This window comes from Leuciscus leuciscus (genome assembly GCF_965113295.1).
Source record: "Leuciscus leuciscus genome assembly, chromosome: 23".
NCBI lineage: Eukaryota > Metazoa > Chordata > Actinopteri > Cypriniformes > Leuciscidae > Leuciscus > Leuciscus leuciscus.
Genome location: NC_138747.1, coordinates 26199898 through 26220554, shown reverse-complemented (window position 1 = coordinate 26220554; position 20657 = coordinate 26199898). Strand labels below are relative to the sequence as shown.

At 42.2% G+C, this 20657-nt stretch overlaps 1 protein-coding gene across 1 annotated transcript in view; it reads left to right on the top strand.

The window, feature by feature from the left end:
- The window catches only part of ptprga (protein tyrosine phosphatase receptor type Ga), a 259858-nt gene that overhangs the window by 185286 nt on the left and 53915 nt on the right, over nt 1–20657 (top strand). The window contains exon 6 of the mRNA XM_082156366.1: nt 10827–10893. Within this exon, the coding sequence (XP_082012492.1) occupies nt 10827–10893 (67 nt within the window). The remainder of the gene's footprint in view (nt 1–10826; nt 10894–20657) is intronic.

Below are 20657 nucleotides of genomic sequence, written 5' to 3'. Positions count from 1 at the left end.
GACCTAGTGAGTGACTGAGAGACTGACCGAGTGACTGACTGAATGTGTCAGGAAGCATACAGCAGATCCAGTAGCGAGTTGAAACAAAGTTTATTGTAAACAGTCAGTAGAACAAACTGTACAGCTGGCAAATAACGGCACCCAGCAGGTCCTAGGAAACACGAGAAAAGCAGAGTAGAATCCAAGCAGGGTAGAGGAGAGATGACGCGCCGTGAAACTCCAACACCGGCAGATCACAGCTCAGGCAGAACGACGACAGGAGATCCGTGCAAACCGGGAGCAGGACCAGAACTGCACAGAACAGAGATCGGCAAGGACCAGCAACCCAAAACGATCTGACACTGAACATGAGTAACACTGCTCTACATATAGGACTAATAACGAGACACACCTGCAACTGATCTGATCGCGCATCAGCGCAGCTGGTGCTGATAGGCAATCAGATCAGCGCAGTACACACAGAATGAGCAAGCAAACCCGCAAACCGTGACATTACCCCACCCCCTAGGAGCGTCACCCGACGCTCTCAGAGGGTCCTACCTGGCGATTGTAATCATCGATAAGGGAATGATCCAATATGTCCCGGGCAGGAACCCAACTCCTCTCCTCCGGACCGTAACCTTCCCAGTCCACCAAGTACTGGAATCCACGTCCCCTCCGCCTTGAGTCCAGGATACGATTAACCGAATAGGTTGGTTCCCCATCTACGATTCGCGGCGGTGGGGGAACCGGGACAGGCGGATTAATAGCTGAACGAAAAACTGGCTTGATTCTAGATACATGGAAGGCGGGGTGAATCCTCCGGTACGCCGGAGGAAGTTTGAGGCGGACCGTCACCGGACTAAGGATCTTGGTGATGGTAAACGGGCCGATGAATTTAGGAGCTAATTTTCTACAAACGGAGCGGAGAGGAATATCAGCAGATGAAAGCCACACTTTTTGACCAGCGACGTAGACGGGAGGTCTCGACCGGTGGCGATCAGCCTGGACCTTAGTGCGCAAACCCACCCGGAGAAGGGTCTCCCTGGCCGTTCTCCAGATGTCTCTGCACCCCTGGACGAATTCGTGGGCAGAGGGGACCGCGATCTCAGATTCCAGACTAGGAAAAATTGGTGGCTGGTACCCTAAACTACACTCAAACGGAGATAGGCCCGTGGACGACACTGGTAATGAGTTATGCGCGTACTCAACCCATGAGATATGCTGACTCCAAGAGGACGGATTCTGTGACGCTAAACATCGCAAACCTCGTTCCAAATCTTGGTTGGCCCTCTCCGTCTGACCGTTGCTCTGGGGATGAAACCCAGAAGAAAGACTGACATTCGCCCCCAGCAACCGACAAAACTCTCTCCAAAATTTGGATATAAACTGGGGACCCCTGTCAGAGACCACGTCTGTCGGGAGGCCATGGATACGAAACACGTGGTCTATGACAGCAACCGCTGTCTCTCTGGCTGATGGTAATTTGGGCAGAGGGATGAAATGCGTAGCTTTCGAGAACCTGTCCACCACGGTTAAAACCACTGTGTTGCCCTGTGAGGCAGGGAGACCTGTCACGAAATCTAGCGCAATATGTGACCAGGGTTACATATTGCTTACAACTTACAACTGGCACAGACCGAGCAGGCCAATACAAAACGACGAGTGTCGCGAGCCATAGTTTGCCACCAGAACCGTTGCTTAATGAGAAAAATGGTACGATTGACTCCTGGATGACAAGCCACCTTGGAACAATGACCCCACCGGATGACGTTGGACCGCAATTTCTCTGGCACAAATAAACGACCTGGTGGACATCCGGGCGGAGGCACTACCCCATCTAAGGCCATGCGGACCTTCGACTCGATCTCCCAGGTCAACATTGAAACCACACAATTACGTGGAACGATGGACTCGGGAGAAACCGGGCGTTCAGATTGGTCAAAAATGCGAGACAATGCGTCAGGTTTGATGTTCTTGGAACCTGGACGATAGGAAATGGAAAAATCGAACCGACCGAAAAAAAGTGCCCACCGAGCCTGCCTAGAGTTAAGTCGTTTGGCGGATCTGATGTATTCAAGATTCTTGTGGTCGGTCCAAACAATGAAAGGTACCCCCGAACCCTCCAACCAATGACGCCACTCCTCCAAGGCTAACTTGACTGCCAACAATTCTCTATTACCAATGTCGTAATTACGTTCGGCGGAAGATAAACGATGAGAATAATAAGCACACGGATGAACCTTGCCGTCCACGGAGGAGCGCTGAGAGAGAACCGCACCTACCCCCACCTCTGACGCATCGACCTCCACCACAAACTGACGAGAGGAATCAGGGGCGACAAGAATGGGGGCTGAAACAAAGCAGTCCTTGAGTTTGGCGAATGCAACTTCAGCTGCACTAGACCACCTGAAAGTCGTCATGGTGGAGGTCAAGGCTGTCAGAGGCGCGGCTAGTTGGCTATAGTTGCGAATAAAACGCCGGTAAAAATTGGCAAAGCCCAGAAACCTCTGCAGGGCCTTGCGGGAATCTGGAGTTGGCCAATTAACCACTGCCTGAATCTTGTCGGGATCCATGCGCACCCCCTCAGACGACACGATGTATCCTAAAAAAGGAACAGACTGTGCATGAAAAGCGCATTTCTCCGCCTTGACAAAAAGCCCATTCTCCAACAGCCTCTGAAGCACTCGTCTGACGTGCTGAACGTGTTCCTGGAGAGACGAAGAAAAAATCAATATGTCATCCAGGTAAACATATATGAACTGATCTACCATGTCTCTCAGCACGTCGTTGACGAGTGCCTGGAAAACCGCGGGGGAGTTGGAAAGGCCGAAAGGCATAACCAAGTATTCAAAGTGCCCCCTGGGGGTGTTAAACGCGGTTTTCCACTCATCCCCCTTCCTGATACGGACCAAATGATAGGCGTTACGTAGATCCAACTTTGTGAACAAAGAAGCGCCCTGCAGCCTCTCGAAAGCTGAAGACATCAGCGGCAAAGGATAAGTATTCTTTACCGTGATGCTGTTCAGCCCTCGGTAATCAATACAAGGACGCAGGGAACCGTCCTTCTTGCCCACAAAGAAGAATCCCGCCCCTGCAGGAGAAGAGGAAGGACGGATGAGTTTGGCTGCCAGAGAATCAGAAATATATTTCTCCATGGCCTCCCTCTCCGGAGTGGAAAGAGAGTATAATCTGCCCTTAGGCGGAGACGTACCTGGCAATAAGTCTATAGCACAGTCATAGGGACGGTGCGGAGGAAGAGAAGCAGCCCGGGACTTACTGAACACTTCCTTCAGGTCGAGGTACTCCCCGGGCACGTTAGACAGATCTGCCTGCTCATCCTGCAACACAGAACAAGACACAGAAGAACACGCAGACACCAAACAAGACGCATGACAGCTCTCACTCCAAGACATGACAGAGTTCTGACGCCAGTTTATGTGAGGATTGTGCAGGGTGAGCCAGGGGTGTCCCAACACCACAGGAGCCAATGTCGAGTCAATGAGGAGAAAGTGAATCTCCTCGACGTGGTTACCCGACGTGATCAGACTCACCGGTCCGGTGGAGTGGGTGACCGATGACAGGAGTTGTCCGCCCAGAGCGTTAACCGAGATGGGGTGAGTGACGGGAATTATAGGAACTCCCAGACGACGTGCCAGGTCACGGTCCATAAAACTCCCCTCCGCACCAGAGTCCACAAGAGCCTCACACTGATGATAAGAGGCGGCCCACTGCAGTCTTACCGGAAGGAGCGTTGCTTCTCGAGAGGATTCATCCCAGGAAATGCCACCCATCAGTAACCTCCGTTCTACTGACGGGTGTTGGCTTTTACCGGGCACTTGGACGCAAAGTGACCCCCGGCTCCGCAGTACAAGCACAGTCCTTGCGCTCTTCTGCGCTCCTTCTCCTCCCTAGAGAGACGAGCTCTGCCCACCTGCATGGGTTCCGGATCGAATGACGGACCGACCGCATCACCTGAAGGGAAGACCGGATGGACCTCCATGTCTGGAACTCGACCTCTCTGCACCAGAAGACCTCGACGTTGTAATCTCGCGTCCACTCGGATAGCTAGATCAATTAATCCATCCAATGTTGCAGGTAGCTCCAGAGTGTATATCTCATTTTGTATGCGGTCGGCCAACCCATGCAAAAACATGTCCCACTGCGCCTCGCTGTTCCACTTACACTCCGCAGCCAGTGTCCGGAATTCAATGGAGTAGTCCGTAACTGATGGTTCTGACGTAGATCTGCTAAAACTCTTGCTGCCTCCTTGCCTGCAACTGCCCGATCAAAAACCTTCTTGAGTTCAGTGCTGAAGGTCTGGAAAGACTCCAAACAATCATGTCCCTGCTCCCAAACGGTGGTTCCCCACAACGCCGCTCGTCCAGATAGTAGAGTAATGACAAAAGCCACTTTAGATTTCTCAGTGGGAAATGACGAGTGCTGTAGGGCAAAAAACAATGAGCATTTAGTCAAGAATGACCGACATAGATGTGGCTCACCAGCATAGGCAGCAGGAGGAGGCAGACGAGGCTCCGGATTGTAGGCGGGGCGATCCGTGGGCGGAACAGCGGGTGGTGGATTAGGCGCAGTGGGCGCGTGGGCAGGCTCGACTCGAAGAAGTTGCTGTTGCGCGGTTAAATCAGATACTTGCGTCACTAATGCCTGGATTGCTAGACCAGAAGTCGTGATTTGTTCGTCCTGTCGATCGAATCGAGCATTAATCTCATGCAGGGCTTCTCTCAGTTCGTTTATACTCGCTGGATCCATAACGGGGTCAGATCGTTATGTCAGGAAGCATACAGCGGATCCAGTAGCGAGTTGAAACAAAGTTTATTGTAAACAGTCAGTAGAACAAACTGTACAGCTGGCAAATAACGGCACCCAGCAGGTCCTAGGAAACACGAGAAAAGCAGAGTAGAATCCAAGCAGGGTAGAGGAGAGATGACGCGCCGTGAAACTCCAACACCGGCAGATCACAGCTCAGGCAGAACGACGACAGGAGATCCGTGCAAACCGGGAGCAGGACCAGAACTGCACAGAACAGAGATCAGCAAGGACCAGCAACCCAAAACGATCTGACACTGAACATGAGTAACACTGCTCTACATATAGGACTAATAACGAGACACACCTGCAACTGATCTGATCGCGCATCAGCGCAGCTGGTGCTGATAGGCAATCAGATCAGCGCAGTACACACAGAATGAGCAAGCAAACCCGCAAACCGTGACAGAATGACTGAGTGAGTGAGTGAGTGAGTGAGTGAGTGAGTGAGTGAGTGAGTGAGTGAGTGAGTGAGTGAGTGAGTGAGTGACCTAGTGAGTGACTGAGAGACTGTATTACTGAGTGAGCGAGTGACTATATGACTGTGAGTGAGTGACCTAGTGCGTGAGGGAGTGAGTGACTGAATAAGTGAGTGAGTGAGTGAGTGAGTGAGTGAGTGAGTGACCTAGTGAGTGAGTGATTTAGTGAGTGAGTGACCTAGTGAGTGAGTGACCTTGTGAGTGAGTGACCTAGTGAGTGAGTGACCTAGTGAATGAGAGTGACTGAGGGACTGACTGACTGACTGAGTGAGTGAGTGAGTGAGTGAGTGAGTGTGTGTGTGTGTGTGTGTGTGTGTGTGTGTGTGTGTGTGTGTGTGTGTGTGTGTGTGTGTGTGTGTGTGTGTGTGTGTGTGTGTGTGTGTGTGTGTGTGTGTGTGTGTGTGTGTGTCTGTCCGTGTGTGTGTGTGTGTGTGTGTGTGTGTGTCTGTCCCATATTATTAAATGAACTGACAGACTCAAGATAAGAAACTGACAGAAAATAAAAAATCCTATGGTGTGGATTTAAAATATAATGAGATGCTGAAACACAGCCGCCCCAAATTGAAAGATACAATTCTGAAATTATTCAATATTTTATTAAAATCAGGACACTTTCCTGGGATCTGGAAAGAAAATTTGATTACACCAATTTTTGAACAAGGTGAGAATACGACCCAAATAATTATAGGGGCATCACAGTGAGCAGCAACCTGGGATAGCTATTCTGTTCCATAATCAATGACAGATTACTTCAGTTCATTCAAGAACACAAGATTCTTAACAATTGTCAAATGGGATTTATGCCTAAACAAAGAACATCAAATCACATTTACACACTCCACACACTCATACAAAAACACATCCAGCAAACAAAACAGGGGAAAATATTTGGCTGCTTCATTGATTTTAAAAAAGCCTTTGATTCGGTGTAATGGACATAATGGTCATAATGGACTTTTCTTAAAACTAATCCAAAGTGGAATAGGAGGAAGGACATGACATCAAAAAGGACATATACAATGGGAACAAATGCAGTGTTAAGATTAATGACAAACGCACTGATTATTTCAGTCAAACTAAAGGAGTCCGTCAAGGCTGCAGCCTCAGCCCGGCTCTATTTAATATCTATATTAATGAATTGGCATCAACACTTGAGAAGCCCTCTTGTCCTGGTCTGACCCTCGAGGACAGAGAAATCAAAATCCTCCTGTACGCTGACGATCTTCTGCTGCGTTCTCCTCATGAAGTGGGACTGCGTCAAAGCCTCTTTCAGAAAAAACCTTGCCTTACTGACAAGAAATATAAATATAAATTTACACTTGGGGGGAACAATTCTTAATCATGTCTCCTGTTATAATTATTTGGGTCTTACAATCTCAGCTTCTGGAAAATTTGACACTGCAATAAAAGATCTGACTGATAAAGCACGTAGGGCTTATTATAGTATAAGTGTGTTCAAATTTAAGCCAACCATTAAACTAAGCCAAACAAATCTTTGACAGCATCATCAAATCTATCCTTCTATACGGCTGTGAAATCTGGGGCCCCAAATTTAAATTAAATTATGAATCCTGGGACAAAACCCCTGTTGAAATTCTCCACCTTGAGCTCTGCAAGAACATCCTGGGAACTTACAGAAATGCTCCAAGTCTGGGTTGCCGGGCAGAATTAGGCAGATTCTCTCTCCTATCTGAAATCCAGAAGAGAGCTGTAAAGTTCTGGTTCCATCTGTCAGACGCGCCGACAGAGAGTTACCATCACTGCGCTCTCAGATACAGGGCAGGACACACAGAGAGTGAACCCATGCAATGTTTAGTGGAAAAACATCAACTTAATTTTAACAATTCAGTTCAGACAATCAAAAGTAAAAGAAAAAGGGAAAATAACCAAAGAATACATACACGATTGGCAGATAAGTCACACAATTAAATAAATTAAAATACTTCCACAAAATAAAGTCTGATTATAAATTGGCATATTAGTAATTATGGTCAGAGAAAGCTCATAACAAGGTATCGCATTAGTGACCACAATCTGTGTGTGGAGACGGGCCGACGCAAGCAGAGCTGGAGAGCCAGAGAGCTCAGACTGTGTTCACACTCACTTGAGACAAAGCAATGGCGCTGACATATTTTAAGATATGTCAGTGTAAGTTGCTTTCAGCTAAAACAGCTCAAACATGCATTTTAGTCTGGGACTAGTCTTAAGCCTTGTCTGTGAAACCGGACTATAGCATAGATGCAGGATCACACTGAAAGCAAACATTTCAGTAATAAGGGAGTTGATTTTGAGTATCTACAGTGTTTCAAGTTATTTGGTCTATATTTGCTTCAACAGCAAAAATAGTTCCACATGAAACTAAAACAGGGTAGATTCTGTTGCTGTCTCATAGCAAAACACAGTAGTGGCATTCAGCACTCTTAAAAGCTGATTCATCTCACCAGTATATTAAATAAATTATTTTATTCAGCAAGGATTTATTAAATTGATCAAAAGTGACAGTGAATACATTTATAATGTTACAGAAGGTTTCTATGTCGAATAAATGCTGTTCTTTTGAACTTTCTGTTCATCAAAGAATCCTGGAAAAATATCAAGGTTTCAACAGAATATTAAGCAGCATATTAGAATGATTTCTGAAGGGTCATGTGACACTGAAGACTGTATAATGGCTGCTGAACATTTGGCTTTGCATCAAGTTTATAAATTACATTTGAAAAAAATATATATAGAAAAGGGTTATTCTAAATTATAATAAAATTTCACAAAATTACTGTTTTTACTGTAATTTTACTATACTCAGATAAATGCAGCCTTACATAAGAGACTTCATCTTACCAAACCCAATCTTTTATACACTAGTGTAAGTATACTTACTCTTAAACGGATTATTTGTACAATACAACGGAGGACAAAAACAATGTATAAAATGAAAATTTTATTGGAATACAAAATCTGAAAGTCCCTATAGTACTTGAAATCAAAAAATGCACAGAAAAATAAAAGCGCATCCATATATAAATGTTTGCTATAGAAATTAGCAACTTTAGATTTTCCACGGTATTTCTTTGAAGAATTCATTTTCATCTGAGAAATTCTGCACTCTTCACCCCCAAAACTGAGAAGACTAATCAATAAATGACAACACAGACTTTCAGTTTGAAATAGATAAGTCGCAAATCTCATCTGACTAGAGTTTTATATATTTCCTAACCCTCTCTCATCGCTCTCATTCTCTTAGGCTATTATCTGAGGAAATCCTCATAGCATGTGCCTCGCTCGATATCTCTTTTTATTTGAAACGCACACCATTTTCTTTATTGCCCAAACATTTAGTCTATGATCTGTTCCTGATTAAGGAAGATAACAGTCGTAACATCTGTCATGACATGTTCATAGGCTTATTTACAAGACACATGTCCACACACTAAAATGCAGCTATTAGCTGTTAGCATGTAGCCAAAGCTTTTCTTTAATACACTTGAAACCACAGGCTTGTTGGTGGCCAGGGACACAATAAATCGTTTTTAGGTTTTATATAATTCATTGTTGGTTATTGTTTCAAGTTATGTTCTTGTGCTGTTTTATAGCTGGCAGTTATTTGCGTTCCTCATTTACTTTTAATCAATCGCAGGGCTTTCTGTTTTTTTCTCTCTCGCTCTCTCACTGGTAGAGCTCACAGCTGCTATATTAAAAAGCTCACTCTGAGCTTAATACAACAAATGAGCATTTTTATTTTCCATCTGCTAAAACGTACTTTGTTGAACTTTATTGATTTGCATGCGCTATTTTTACTTGTGAGGTGGAACAGAGCTCTTAAACCGAGTTTAAAGCCGTTTGCTGCAATTTTTTTTACCTCAGGGTTTGTTCTACAAGGAACTCCAGGTGTTTGTGGGTTGTGAGTGACCTCTGGCATACTGGCTCATTTGTAGAGTGCTTTCACTTTTCTAGTCCATATGAATGCAATGTTGAACACGATATGAGCTCTGTAAAAAAAAAAAAAAAAAAATCTCACTGTCTACATTTTGCTAAGGCAAAATAGGAACTATTTCTACAATTTCTACAATTCAATTGAAATTGTCTACATAGACGGCTGCTCTCAGTAACAAACACACATCTTTTACTCTTCCTCATGTTTCAGACCTGAATAACTTCCTTTCTTCTGAGGAACACAAAAGAAGATATTTAGAAAAATGTTGGTAACAAGTTGACTTCTATTATTATAGGCAAAAAAAACAAAAAAAACAGAAACATTTATCATTTTGGAATGACATGAGAGTGAGTAAATGAAGACATGTTTTTTCTTTCATTTTTGTGGTGAACTATCTCTTTAAGTTCCCTCCATTGTCAGTCTGATGTTGTTAACCTCACACTGTCTCTCTCTCTCTTCCTCCGGCCCTGACACTTTTGACTCCGTCATTTTTCACACACTCTGGCCGTAGCTGTCCTGAGGCACGCCAGTCCTGATACTAGAAAAATAAAAATATTTTGGTTGCAGATCCATCTGTCTGTCTGTCTGTCTGCTTTCTATTTGTTATTAAACATTTGTTTGTCCTTTTTTCTGTCTGTCTCTGTATCTGCCTGTCTGCTTTCTATTTGTGGTCGTTCACTGTCAGTTCTCTATCTGTTGCTCAGATCTATTCGTCTGTCTGTCTGTCTGTGTTTGTCTGTCTGTCGTGTGACTTCGGTGAAGAGCAGTCTTTAAAGAGAGAGAGAGAGAGAGAGAGAGAGGGTGGCAAAGGGCCAGTGGAAGTGCGTGAATCCTTTTCACTCCTGCCTCATGGGAATGTTGGTTAGATCGGCTAACCAGCACCGGCCTCCTTCATACACAAACCTACACACACAAACACACACATACACACAAACTCAACAATAGACCTCACCTCTTGGGTCCTCTCTGTCAAAGCCTGTCTCCTGATTCAACCCTATAGGGGCTTCTTAAAAGCACAAACCTGTATTTGATACACCTCCATCCAAGAGAAGCAAAGGAAATGTGCTTTGCCTGTTATGGATTTTACCTGATCTGTGCTTTTTTTAGAATCAAGATTGTTCAAATTATTTTCAAACCATTTTATTTTTGTATATAGTCAGCACTGAGCAAGCTATCAGTCCATTTTGCTAAGGCACATATACTCACATTAAAGGTCAGTACTATGGCTTCCCTCTTTCAGGTTTTATTGCGTACTGGAGTCTTTTGTCTGTGTTCAACAATTCAGTCAGTTCAGATGCTTCTCAAACACAGGCAGCTTTTGTGGGGGTGTGAGGCATAATGAGTTCTCTTATGCGAGTGTGTGTGTGTTTGTGTGTGTGATTGCAATCATTTTGCTTGTATGACATCAGCTATCTACCAGGTTTTTTCTGTATCATAAATGATCTATCTATCTATCTATCTATCTATCTGTCTGTCTGTCTGTCTGTCTGTCTATCTATCTATCTATCTAGCTATCTATCTATCCTTATATCTATCTGTTTGTCTGTATTACATCCAACATGAATTGGAAACTCATTATTGTTTATTTGTGTTCTTTCTCTCTTTCTCAGGTGGGGATGAAGGACAATCCTGCAGTAGATCCGATCATTCATGGTCTAAGAGGAGTGGTGCATCACGGTTAGTAGATGTTTCATGAATAGGTTATTTTAGGTTGAGGGTTTAGTATTGAAATTTATGATGTGTTGTTTTTTATTAGTCACATGCATTTGTTAATTGTTCTGGCAACAACTACTAATTTGTTGATGACCAGTGTGTCTTCTACATCCTGGAATCAAATCAAACACAAACACCACCAAAACTTCATGTACAAGCCATAGTAAATGCTTTTGTTTGATGCGCTTATTGTAATATAAAGCTTGCTCATGTTTTTGCACCTTTCCCGCAGCAGCTCACTCTGTCCTCTGCTATTTTACGTATGTGTTTTGTCCATAGAAATGTGTTATTCACTACTGTAAAGCGTTGTGATGGACAGACGGTCAGATAATCAAATTCGTTGTCGATTATTTTCATTATTGATTTTAACCAATTAGGGATGCAACGGATCGCAGTTGATCCGTAATCCGTATGGACCAGGCCCCACGTTTTTTTTTTTACAATTTACACATATAATCGATTTTAAACCATTCAAGCGCAAGAAGAGGGGAAAGAGAATTTGATTTAACGCTCTTATCTGTATACTTACAGCTGCACACACCCGAAGCGCGCACACACAAGCTGGGTTTCCATCCAAACGTAAACTGAATCTTTTCAAAGTTCACAAAAAAAAAAGAACATAAACAAATGCGAATTAGGTGCGTTTCCATCAAGTTGTTCGAACGGATGACTGTGGTATTGGTAACTTGGTAACCAACAGTAAATAAAACACCATCAGTGGTAACAGACAATTATTCACGTGGGTTTAATGTTTGCTATGTCAAATTTATTCGGCAAATGCGTATCTATCTCCCATTATTCAAAATTCAAAAAAATCGAAATTTGCCTTTTTTTCCTATCGTTTCTGATGCGATACTTCAAAATGCACATAAAAACAGGCTGATGGAACAATAGCTACAGAAAGGGGCGTTTAGGATAGCTCGCGAACACCGAATTGATTCCTCTTTCGTGTCTCCTTGTGTTTGAACGGACACATGTAAACTATGTACAAACTATGTAAAAATACCTGTCTCTGCAAGTATATGTATATACACTCACCTAAAGGATTATTAGGAACACCTGTTCAATTTCTCATTAATGCAATTATCTAATCAACCAATCACATGGCAGTTGCTTCAATGCATTTAGGGGTGTGGTCCTGGTCAAGACAATCTCCTGAACTCCAAACTGAATGTCAGAATGGGAAAGAAAGGTGATTTAAGCAATTTTGAGCGTGGCATGGTTGTTGGTGCCAGACGGGCCGGTCTGAGTATTTCACAATCTGCTCAGTTACTGGGATTTTCACGCACAACCATTTCTAGGGTTTACAAAGAATGGTGTGAAAAGGGAAAAACATCCAGTATGCGGCAGTCCTCTGGGCGAAAATGCTTTGTTGATGCTAGAGGTCAGAGGAGAATGGGCCGACTGATTCAAGCTGATAGAAGAGCAACTTTGACTGAAATAACCACTCGTTACAACCGAGGTATGCAGCAAAGCATTTGTGAAGCCACAACACGCACAACCTTGAGGCGGATGGGCTACAACAGCAGAAGACCCCACCGGGTACCACTCATCTCCACTACAAATAGGAAAAAGAGGCTACAATTTGCACGAGCTCACCAAAATTGGACAGTTGAAGACTGGAAAAATTTTGCCTGGTCTGATGAGTCTCGATTTCTGTTGAGACATTCAGATGGTAGAGTCAGAATGACAGAATGAGAACATGGATCCATCATGCCTTGTTACCACTGTGCAGGCTGGTGGTGGTGGTGTAATGGTGTGGGGGATGTTTTCTTGGCACACTTTAGGCCCCTTAGTGCCAATTGGGCATCGTTTAAAAGCCACGGCCTACCTGAGCATTGTTTCTGACCATGTCCATCCCTTTATGACCACCATGTACCCATCCTCTGATGGCTACTTCCAGGAGGATAATGCACCATGTCACAAAGCTCGAATCATTTCAAATTGGTTTCTTGAACATGACAATGAGTTCACTGTACTAAAATGACCCCACAGTCACCAGATCTCAACCCAATAGAGCATCTTTGGGATGTGGTGGAACGGGAGCTTCGTGCCCTGGATGTGCATCCCACAAATCTCCATCAACTGCAAGATGCTATCCTATCAATATGGGCCAACATTTCTAAAAAATGCTTTCAGCACCTTGTTGAATCAATGCCACGTAGAATTAAGGCAGTTCTGAAGGCGAAAGGGGGTCAAACACAGTATTAGTATGGTGTTCCTAATAATCCTTTAGGTGGGTGTATATATACACACACAGTATATACCAGTATACACAGTTATGTATCCAGGCTGGCAAACACACAAACACCCATACATGCGTACACAAACACATTATCTACTCATTTTGTCTCTAGCTTTGTTGAGAATGTGTGTAATTTTCTACTTGTGTTTTTGATTGGCAATCTCTGTTGTCAGGTGATAGCAGGAAAGGTAGGCACTTAGATGAACAAAAGTGGTGCTAGTCTAAGGAATTGCAAGCTGATACAAACAGAAAAGTACCAAAAGCTACTATTTGTCCATCATACTACTTTTTTGTAAGGGTGGGCTGTTTAACCACTTTCCAGGTAGCCTCACCCCCAAACTCACGCCATGCTCAGACACAGTGTTACACTTTCTGTTGTAAATTAACCTATTCTTTATTGTTCTCTTTGTTTATTAAAATGATATTGGAGAAAGTGCTTTTTTTTATTATGACATTCATCCCCTTTAAGATGTGAAATGTTAACTGTGCTAGGGGCACCAAAAGATCATCTTTTCACAAGATGATTGTACCCCCCGAAATGACCTTTTTTTAAAGATGCTGTATGTAACTTTTTCACTCTACTAAAGCATAAAAATACCATTATTTGTTTGCAGATATTTAGGAAACATGCTAAGTTCACATTCTCGTTTCTCTGAAAAACACCTCTACAGCCAGTTATTTTACTTGTTATTTTACACGTTCCGTGTTGTCAGTCCGTTTTTGTTTTGGTCTGTGTGATCTCGCCCACTGCCAGTTCACCCAATAGTATTTCGACACCCCGGGATGCCAGTTGGCTTGAAACACAGCGTATTGCAGCCAGCAAACAAACTGGGTCAGAGATTGAAGATTCCACACAACCTAAAAAGCCTCGGTATCATCTAAAAATCTCTAAGAACGAGAGTATATTAAAACGCGGATAAATCAACTTTACAGTGTGTAAGTCTCCTCGGCAACAAATTGCGCTCGTTCCTGTTGCGTGTCCTCAAACGTGCAACCCGCGTGAGCGTTGAGTCTGAGGAGGAGGGGCGGGAGAAACAATGATCTCCGATATTTTGAGTTTGGACTGTAGTACCTATTTCGACCACTAGCTGTCATTCTTACTGACTGCTCCTTCAACCTTATGTAAGTTGACCCCCTAATAGTCATTGAATAGTTTCCCTTAATGTTCCTTCTGTCTGCTTCCAGACATTAAAAGCTCTGAAATGATGAAGACACCACCAACTGCTCCCAGCATGAACTGGACTGTATATTCTGGAATATTAAGATGAAACAGCGAGGTCTGTCGATGATTCAGACAGAGTAAATTGACATCTTTAAAGGTTTCTTAGTTAATATACTCTTGTTCTGCCTGCTTTTCAGTCATCTCAGGAACATCTCTCTATGTGTCCGTGCGAAGTTTAAAGGCACGGCGAGGCTTTGATGGTAATTACCGGCCTGCGATTTGTGCTGCCCACTGAGACAGTCGTAGAAAGTGAGCGAGAGAGAGAGAGAGAGAGAATGACGAAGTTGTGGTGTAATCCGGGCGGCCGTGGTACTAAAAGCATCGCACTGCCATTCTGACAAAGAGATCAACTCTAATGCAGTGTAATAATGGCACTCACTTTAAACGGCTCCCACTCAAAAGGAATTTCACCAAGATAGTTCTGCCTCCACCTGCTGCCAGAAGACGAAGATGATGATGCTAAATCTGATGACATTGATGAGGTTACCAAGATTTGAAGATGGTGATTAACTCAATTTGTACATATTCTGACATTCTGAGTCATCCACACACTTGCAAAAGTCACTGCTATGATTCTAGGATGTTGCCAGGATGAGGTTATGCAGTTGCTATGGTGTTTTATGTGGTTTAAAGAACTCTTCTGGTGTCTCAATGCAGCTCAGGTCTAGGGATGAGACACGAAAAATATAATATTTGAAAATGTTTTATTTAAAATCTGGTTCTTTGACAGTTCCAAAAGGTGTATTTACACAGACTTATTCTTTTTTAATAATCTTTTTTGAGGTGCGATAAATGCAATTCAATAATTAGCCTTTGATAAATCCAAATTCTAAACAAGCAAAACTTGACATTTCATTCATTTATTTTTATAAATTACTACTGACAAGGCTTTTACGACCAGATTTATCAAACGGCATATTAGAATGAAAGCGCAATTCCCCAAAAAAACGCAGATGGGAGTTGAAAGTTCTGCATTTGATCTACTGACAACACGCAAATTAAAGAACACAGACACAGCCGGATAATTTACATAATGACCAACACAATCTACCAAGAGCAGCGCAAATTAGCGTCTGGTTTTAGACATGCTTTTTTGGGTGGTAAATAATGCTGCAAACCTTAGTAAATCACCTTGCTTGATTCATTTAAATACTGTCCTCCCATACATTTTTCGTCTGAGGGGAAACTCTTACAAATGCATATTAAATAAGGTCAGCCGCAAAAATAACTGTCCATGCCTTTTCAGCCCTAATTTTCATCATTTCAATCATTGCGTGTCTGTAGTAAATCCTGACAGTAGTTTTTTGAAGATTTCTGAAAGACCAGATTTCACAACCAGTTCAAGTTGGTCACATCAGTTCACTGCGTTGACCAACAGAAAGCTGCTTGGTTTGAAAGAATCTTCTATTTGGACCGTGCTACATCACTACGCTATTGATATTAACCTTGTTGCCCCCAAATTTTCACCGAAATGTTGTTAATGTCACTGCACCTTTAGTTACAAACTGGATGTGCTGAATTTGTTCAGGAATCAGGCTACATTGGTTGTGCTATGTCTATTATTTACTAAAAAGAACAAGCTCATAAGAGTAATTTGTCAATTAAACTGCACTGGACTTGCCTTATGTTCCACACTGTAGATTTAGTGTATCCAGCTGAATACAGTAAGTAGTGCAGGAAACTCTGTCAGAGCAAGAAATTCAGTTCCCAACCCTTCTCTGTTCCCTCTATCGTAGGTCAACAGGATATGTTGCCGGTTGCTTTCTAAAATAATATTTTCTGAGAATATACAGCTACTTTTGAATGCTCATCAATAAAGAAAGATGCTTTTTGTCCCGTATTGGTCTAGTTACAGTATCTACAGCCAAACCTTGACCCTTTGATTCAAATGATACACTACGAGTCTTTCCACACCAGTCAGGCTACTGCGGCCTGTTTGCTGGAGTGTGTTGATCTTGTTTGCTCAGTAGGGTTAGAGTAGGGGGCGGTGTGGAGGAGTGTGTGTGTGTGTGTCTTCTCTGCGGGAGTAGGACAGAGCTGTGTTCTCTCTTCTTATCCCAGACAGATAGGAGCAGGGGGTCTACACACATTCAGAGCTGTGTCTCCGGTGTCAGTGCTCAGACGCCTATAATTTCAACCTGCCGATCTTCTGCCACATATGTACACTACACATAGGAAACCGAAACAAATGATTTGCAGCTCAAATGACACTGATGCGGCCGTATGTGAATTCTTAAACCTTTTTCTCCACACTCTGACTACTAAATATGAAGATTTTAAGCAGTGTCTGGGTAATGTTAGCTCTTAAGAGGCATGCATCCATTTTGAGAAGCACAAGGAAGAATTTTACACGCTGTATTTAAAGCCCTCAGCTGGTGGAAGAGAAGAGCTGTCTTGTTAAGTGATCATCCATTAAGCTCCTATAAGATAATTTCTCTTAATATTTAACCATATGTTAGAAGCGGGCATGCCGTATATTAGAAGACAGCGTGCACTCTGTGAGAACGGCCCAGTGTGAACATCAGTGCATTTGCCTTTGCTTTAAACAGATTACAATGGAGTTTGAGTTGAGGCAACACATGCAGGCACATTATACAGGCCCTCTGGGAACATGTTACTTGCGAATCCTTAATTCAAGGATGTAAGCTTTTGTTCTTTCGCCTGACGTGACATGAGCTGGCTTTAATGAATCTCTCATGAAGTCATTTTAACGTCAGTGGCGAGGACAAATGAGGTCTGTATAGAGCTCATGGCCTGATTGGAGGTAGCTCGCCAACAGTAGGTTCTCATAGTCAAGTTCACATATCGCGTCTTTTGCGCGCTCAAGTTTTCAGAATGCCGCAAGCGCACCGCAGGTCATGTGAGAAGAAGCAACCAATCAGCTTCACCCTTTCCGAAACAACATTGAAAGCTCAGTCAACATGAAGGATGGGAGTGCACCCAAGGCAAGGCAAGTTTATTTATATAGCACATTTCATACACAATGGCAGTTCAAAGTGCTTTACATAGAAGAAATTAAAATAAGAAAAAGAAATAAGAATAATTAAAACAGTTTAGAAAAATTAAATAAAATACAGTACAGTACAAACAGTCGGACAAACAGCGGCACAGTGCTCATTTAGTAAATGCATAGTGCTCAAACCCAAACACTACGGGTGTTTTTCTCTTCTCCGTAAATAAATCTTGTAGCAGAGCCACAGCAAGCGTTTTTCGGTGGTGGAAATTCATTAGCTACTAAAACTTCTTTGTCATTGTTGAGAGCGCAGTGCATGGTTGCATAGCAACGACAGACGCCACGGGAAAATCGGACCGAATTTTACTATTAATAATCAAATATAAGCTAATGTGTTTTGTAAATGTCAGTAATTTATCTTTTTTGACTCATTCTTTTTATAAAATGATTTAAAGGCTGAAATATGTGAGGTTTATCTTTTTATAAAACCTTTTTTGTCAAAACTTGTACATGTTAGTAGATAACATGTTGCAAGACACTCCTTTAATATCTGGCCATCATCACACAAAAAGTTCATATTGATGCTAATTTTATTTGTTATTTGCTAGTTTTCAATATAAAACTTGGTGAATTGATTTCATTGTGTAATATTACTACTTTTTAAACAGGATTATGTGATAACTGTGATCATTTTGGTCACTATAATCATGAAATGAAATGTTCATGCCATTTCATCTCTAGTTATGATCAACTATGATCAACTAAAATCAACTATAATTATGTGTTTTTACAGTATAATATGCAACGTACAATTTTGTATAATTTTTTTTTTCTCTGATTCTGTTCTTTTCTCTGACATTTAAGGGTGGCATATATAGGCCTACAAAAACTCTTTTAGGTCTAAAACAGTTTGGATAGTTGTTAATATGAGAGTTATGAGACATTATTTAAGAGATTTAAGTATTGTATTACATGAGTAGCTCTCAGCCACTTTTAATACTTTTCACAAGTTTAAAAAGTATAGCTCTCAAATGAAAAAAAGGTTGGAGACCCCTGGTATAGAGCTTCGCTCACGGGTTCGCTCATGTCCGTAGTTTCAGAGTTATTAAAGCTATTTAAGAGGATGTATAATGGATAACAAGAAATTCCTTGCTTTTTCAGAGTATGATGATGTACAATGTAGATTGTCTCCAGTCCACTTAGACTAAGAAACAAAGCAACTTGATCAGAAATTTTCACATTTATGACATAGGAAAAGCCAGAAGGGCAGTCTTAGGAGTCTCACATTGGCTCATGAATATTATAAGGCGATATAACATTCACCAAGTAGTAAGTTGCTTTAAGGCAGGAACCGCGGCCACTCTTATATACCAAATTGTTGGATTGTTTACCAAAAAGTGATGACCCACACATTAACATTAGGGTTTATTTAGTATTCAGTAACTTGGCCTGCCTTCATGAACTTCATTGTAAATTACATTTTGGTACAATTCGATAGCTTTCACGCGGGAAGAGTTAAGCCAATCATAATAGAGTTCATTAAATATAAAAGTTTTAAAGATAGAGTAACAAAAATGATGGTCAGAGAGAGGGCAGAAAATGGACATTTAAAACGTAATGATGTTGTTTTTGGTTCCCACCACTTTTGAAACATCTCGCATGTACCAATACAAATAAATAAAACATCTCCAGTTAACTAGCAGAGCATTCATTTTGTTCGTTCGTTTGTTAAATAAGAGGCGATCTAGCGCTGAAATGTGTTGTTTTTTAAATCGCTCGTTGCCGCTGCGATCAGTGGTGTGTTCTCTTGTGGCTCACACACAGTCTTCACTCGGATGCGCGCTTCAATCCGTTGTGGAGACTCTCTATTCGTTCCGGTGAAATTACAAAACAAAATGCACACAAACGTGTCCCTGCCTGATATACAACCACTGATAAACATAATCGGTTTTGATGAGAAAAAGAAAAAAAAACCTATACAAGTGCGGATTAGAAACCAGAACCTCTGACACGCTTGGAAAAGTTCTCCCACTGGACCATTTAAATACACGCTTAAAATAGTCGGATCTATGTATTTATTCACGTGAAAATTCTTGCCACTAACAACATATATTAGACCTCATTAAACGACAAATTAAACCCAATATACTATTTAAATCGATTGCTGGACATCGTAATGTTATTGTACATACATCTGATTTATGATTTAGCATTGTGTTAGCAATGTCCCACCCACTTTTTAAAACGAAGTTACGCCAATGAGTATAAGTGTATTTACAATGCTACAACAGTGTACAATATGGCCTCTTGTTTGCTAAAGTTTTGTTACTCTATCTAAAAATGCTAATTCTCTCGTCATTTTCTCATCATGCCATCCCAGATGTGAAGATTGTAGAAAAATAATCCAGAAGATTGATGTTCCTAAAAGCACATAAAGCCATCATGATGGTAATCCATACAACCCCAGTGAATGAATCAATGTCTTCACACTGATTTCACACCATTTATTGAGTGTGTGAGTGTGAGTGTGAGAGTGAGTGTGTGTGTGTGTGTGTGTGTGTGTGTGTGTGTGTGTGTGTGTGTGTGTGTGTGTGTGTGTGTGTGTGTGTGTGTGTGTGTGTGTGTGTGTGTGTGTGTGTGTGTGTGTGTGTGTGTGTGTGTGTGGTAAAAATTAGTTTAAAATATTATTATTTTTAACACACACCTACCGTTCTGCTTCAAAATCCATTGATTCATCCACTGGGGTTGTACTGTGTGGATTACCGTCATGATGACTGTTTGTACTTTTTTGCATATAGTGTGGGCTTCCATTTTCTGGCATTATGTGGACTCAAAGAAATTGATTATTTTTCTAAGAATCTTTGTGTTTATCTGAAAAAGGAAAGATGTATACACCTGGGATGTTAAATGATAAGAAAGTACCCCATTAAACATAAAACAGCGTTCACAATAATGGGGCTTGATTTTATCCATCAGAAATTGTGCCTTAAAAGTAGCCCACAATATCAACATTTCCTTACTCTTGCACTGGCTCTGCACAGACTCCCAGTGTGAGGCAGCTGATGTAACCTCATGACGGACGTTTGGGCGGCGGGACTGCGTGTGGCGGAGAGAGTCCATGGCGTGCTGGGTTCAGACACGGATGTGTGACTGGAGTGTTTGCCCTGTGGCTGTGTGTGCGTGTGACAGAAAAGCGCTATGTGGCATCCATTACCATGCCACTGAGGCACAGCAAAAGCTTCTCTCTCTCTAGCTCTTCATTCCCAGTCCAACCTTCAGGGGATTACCATTCATTCAACCTTAACTTC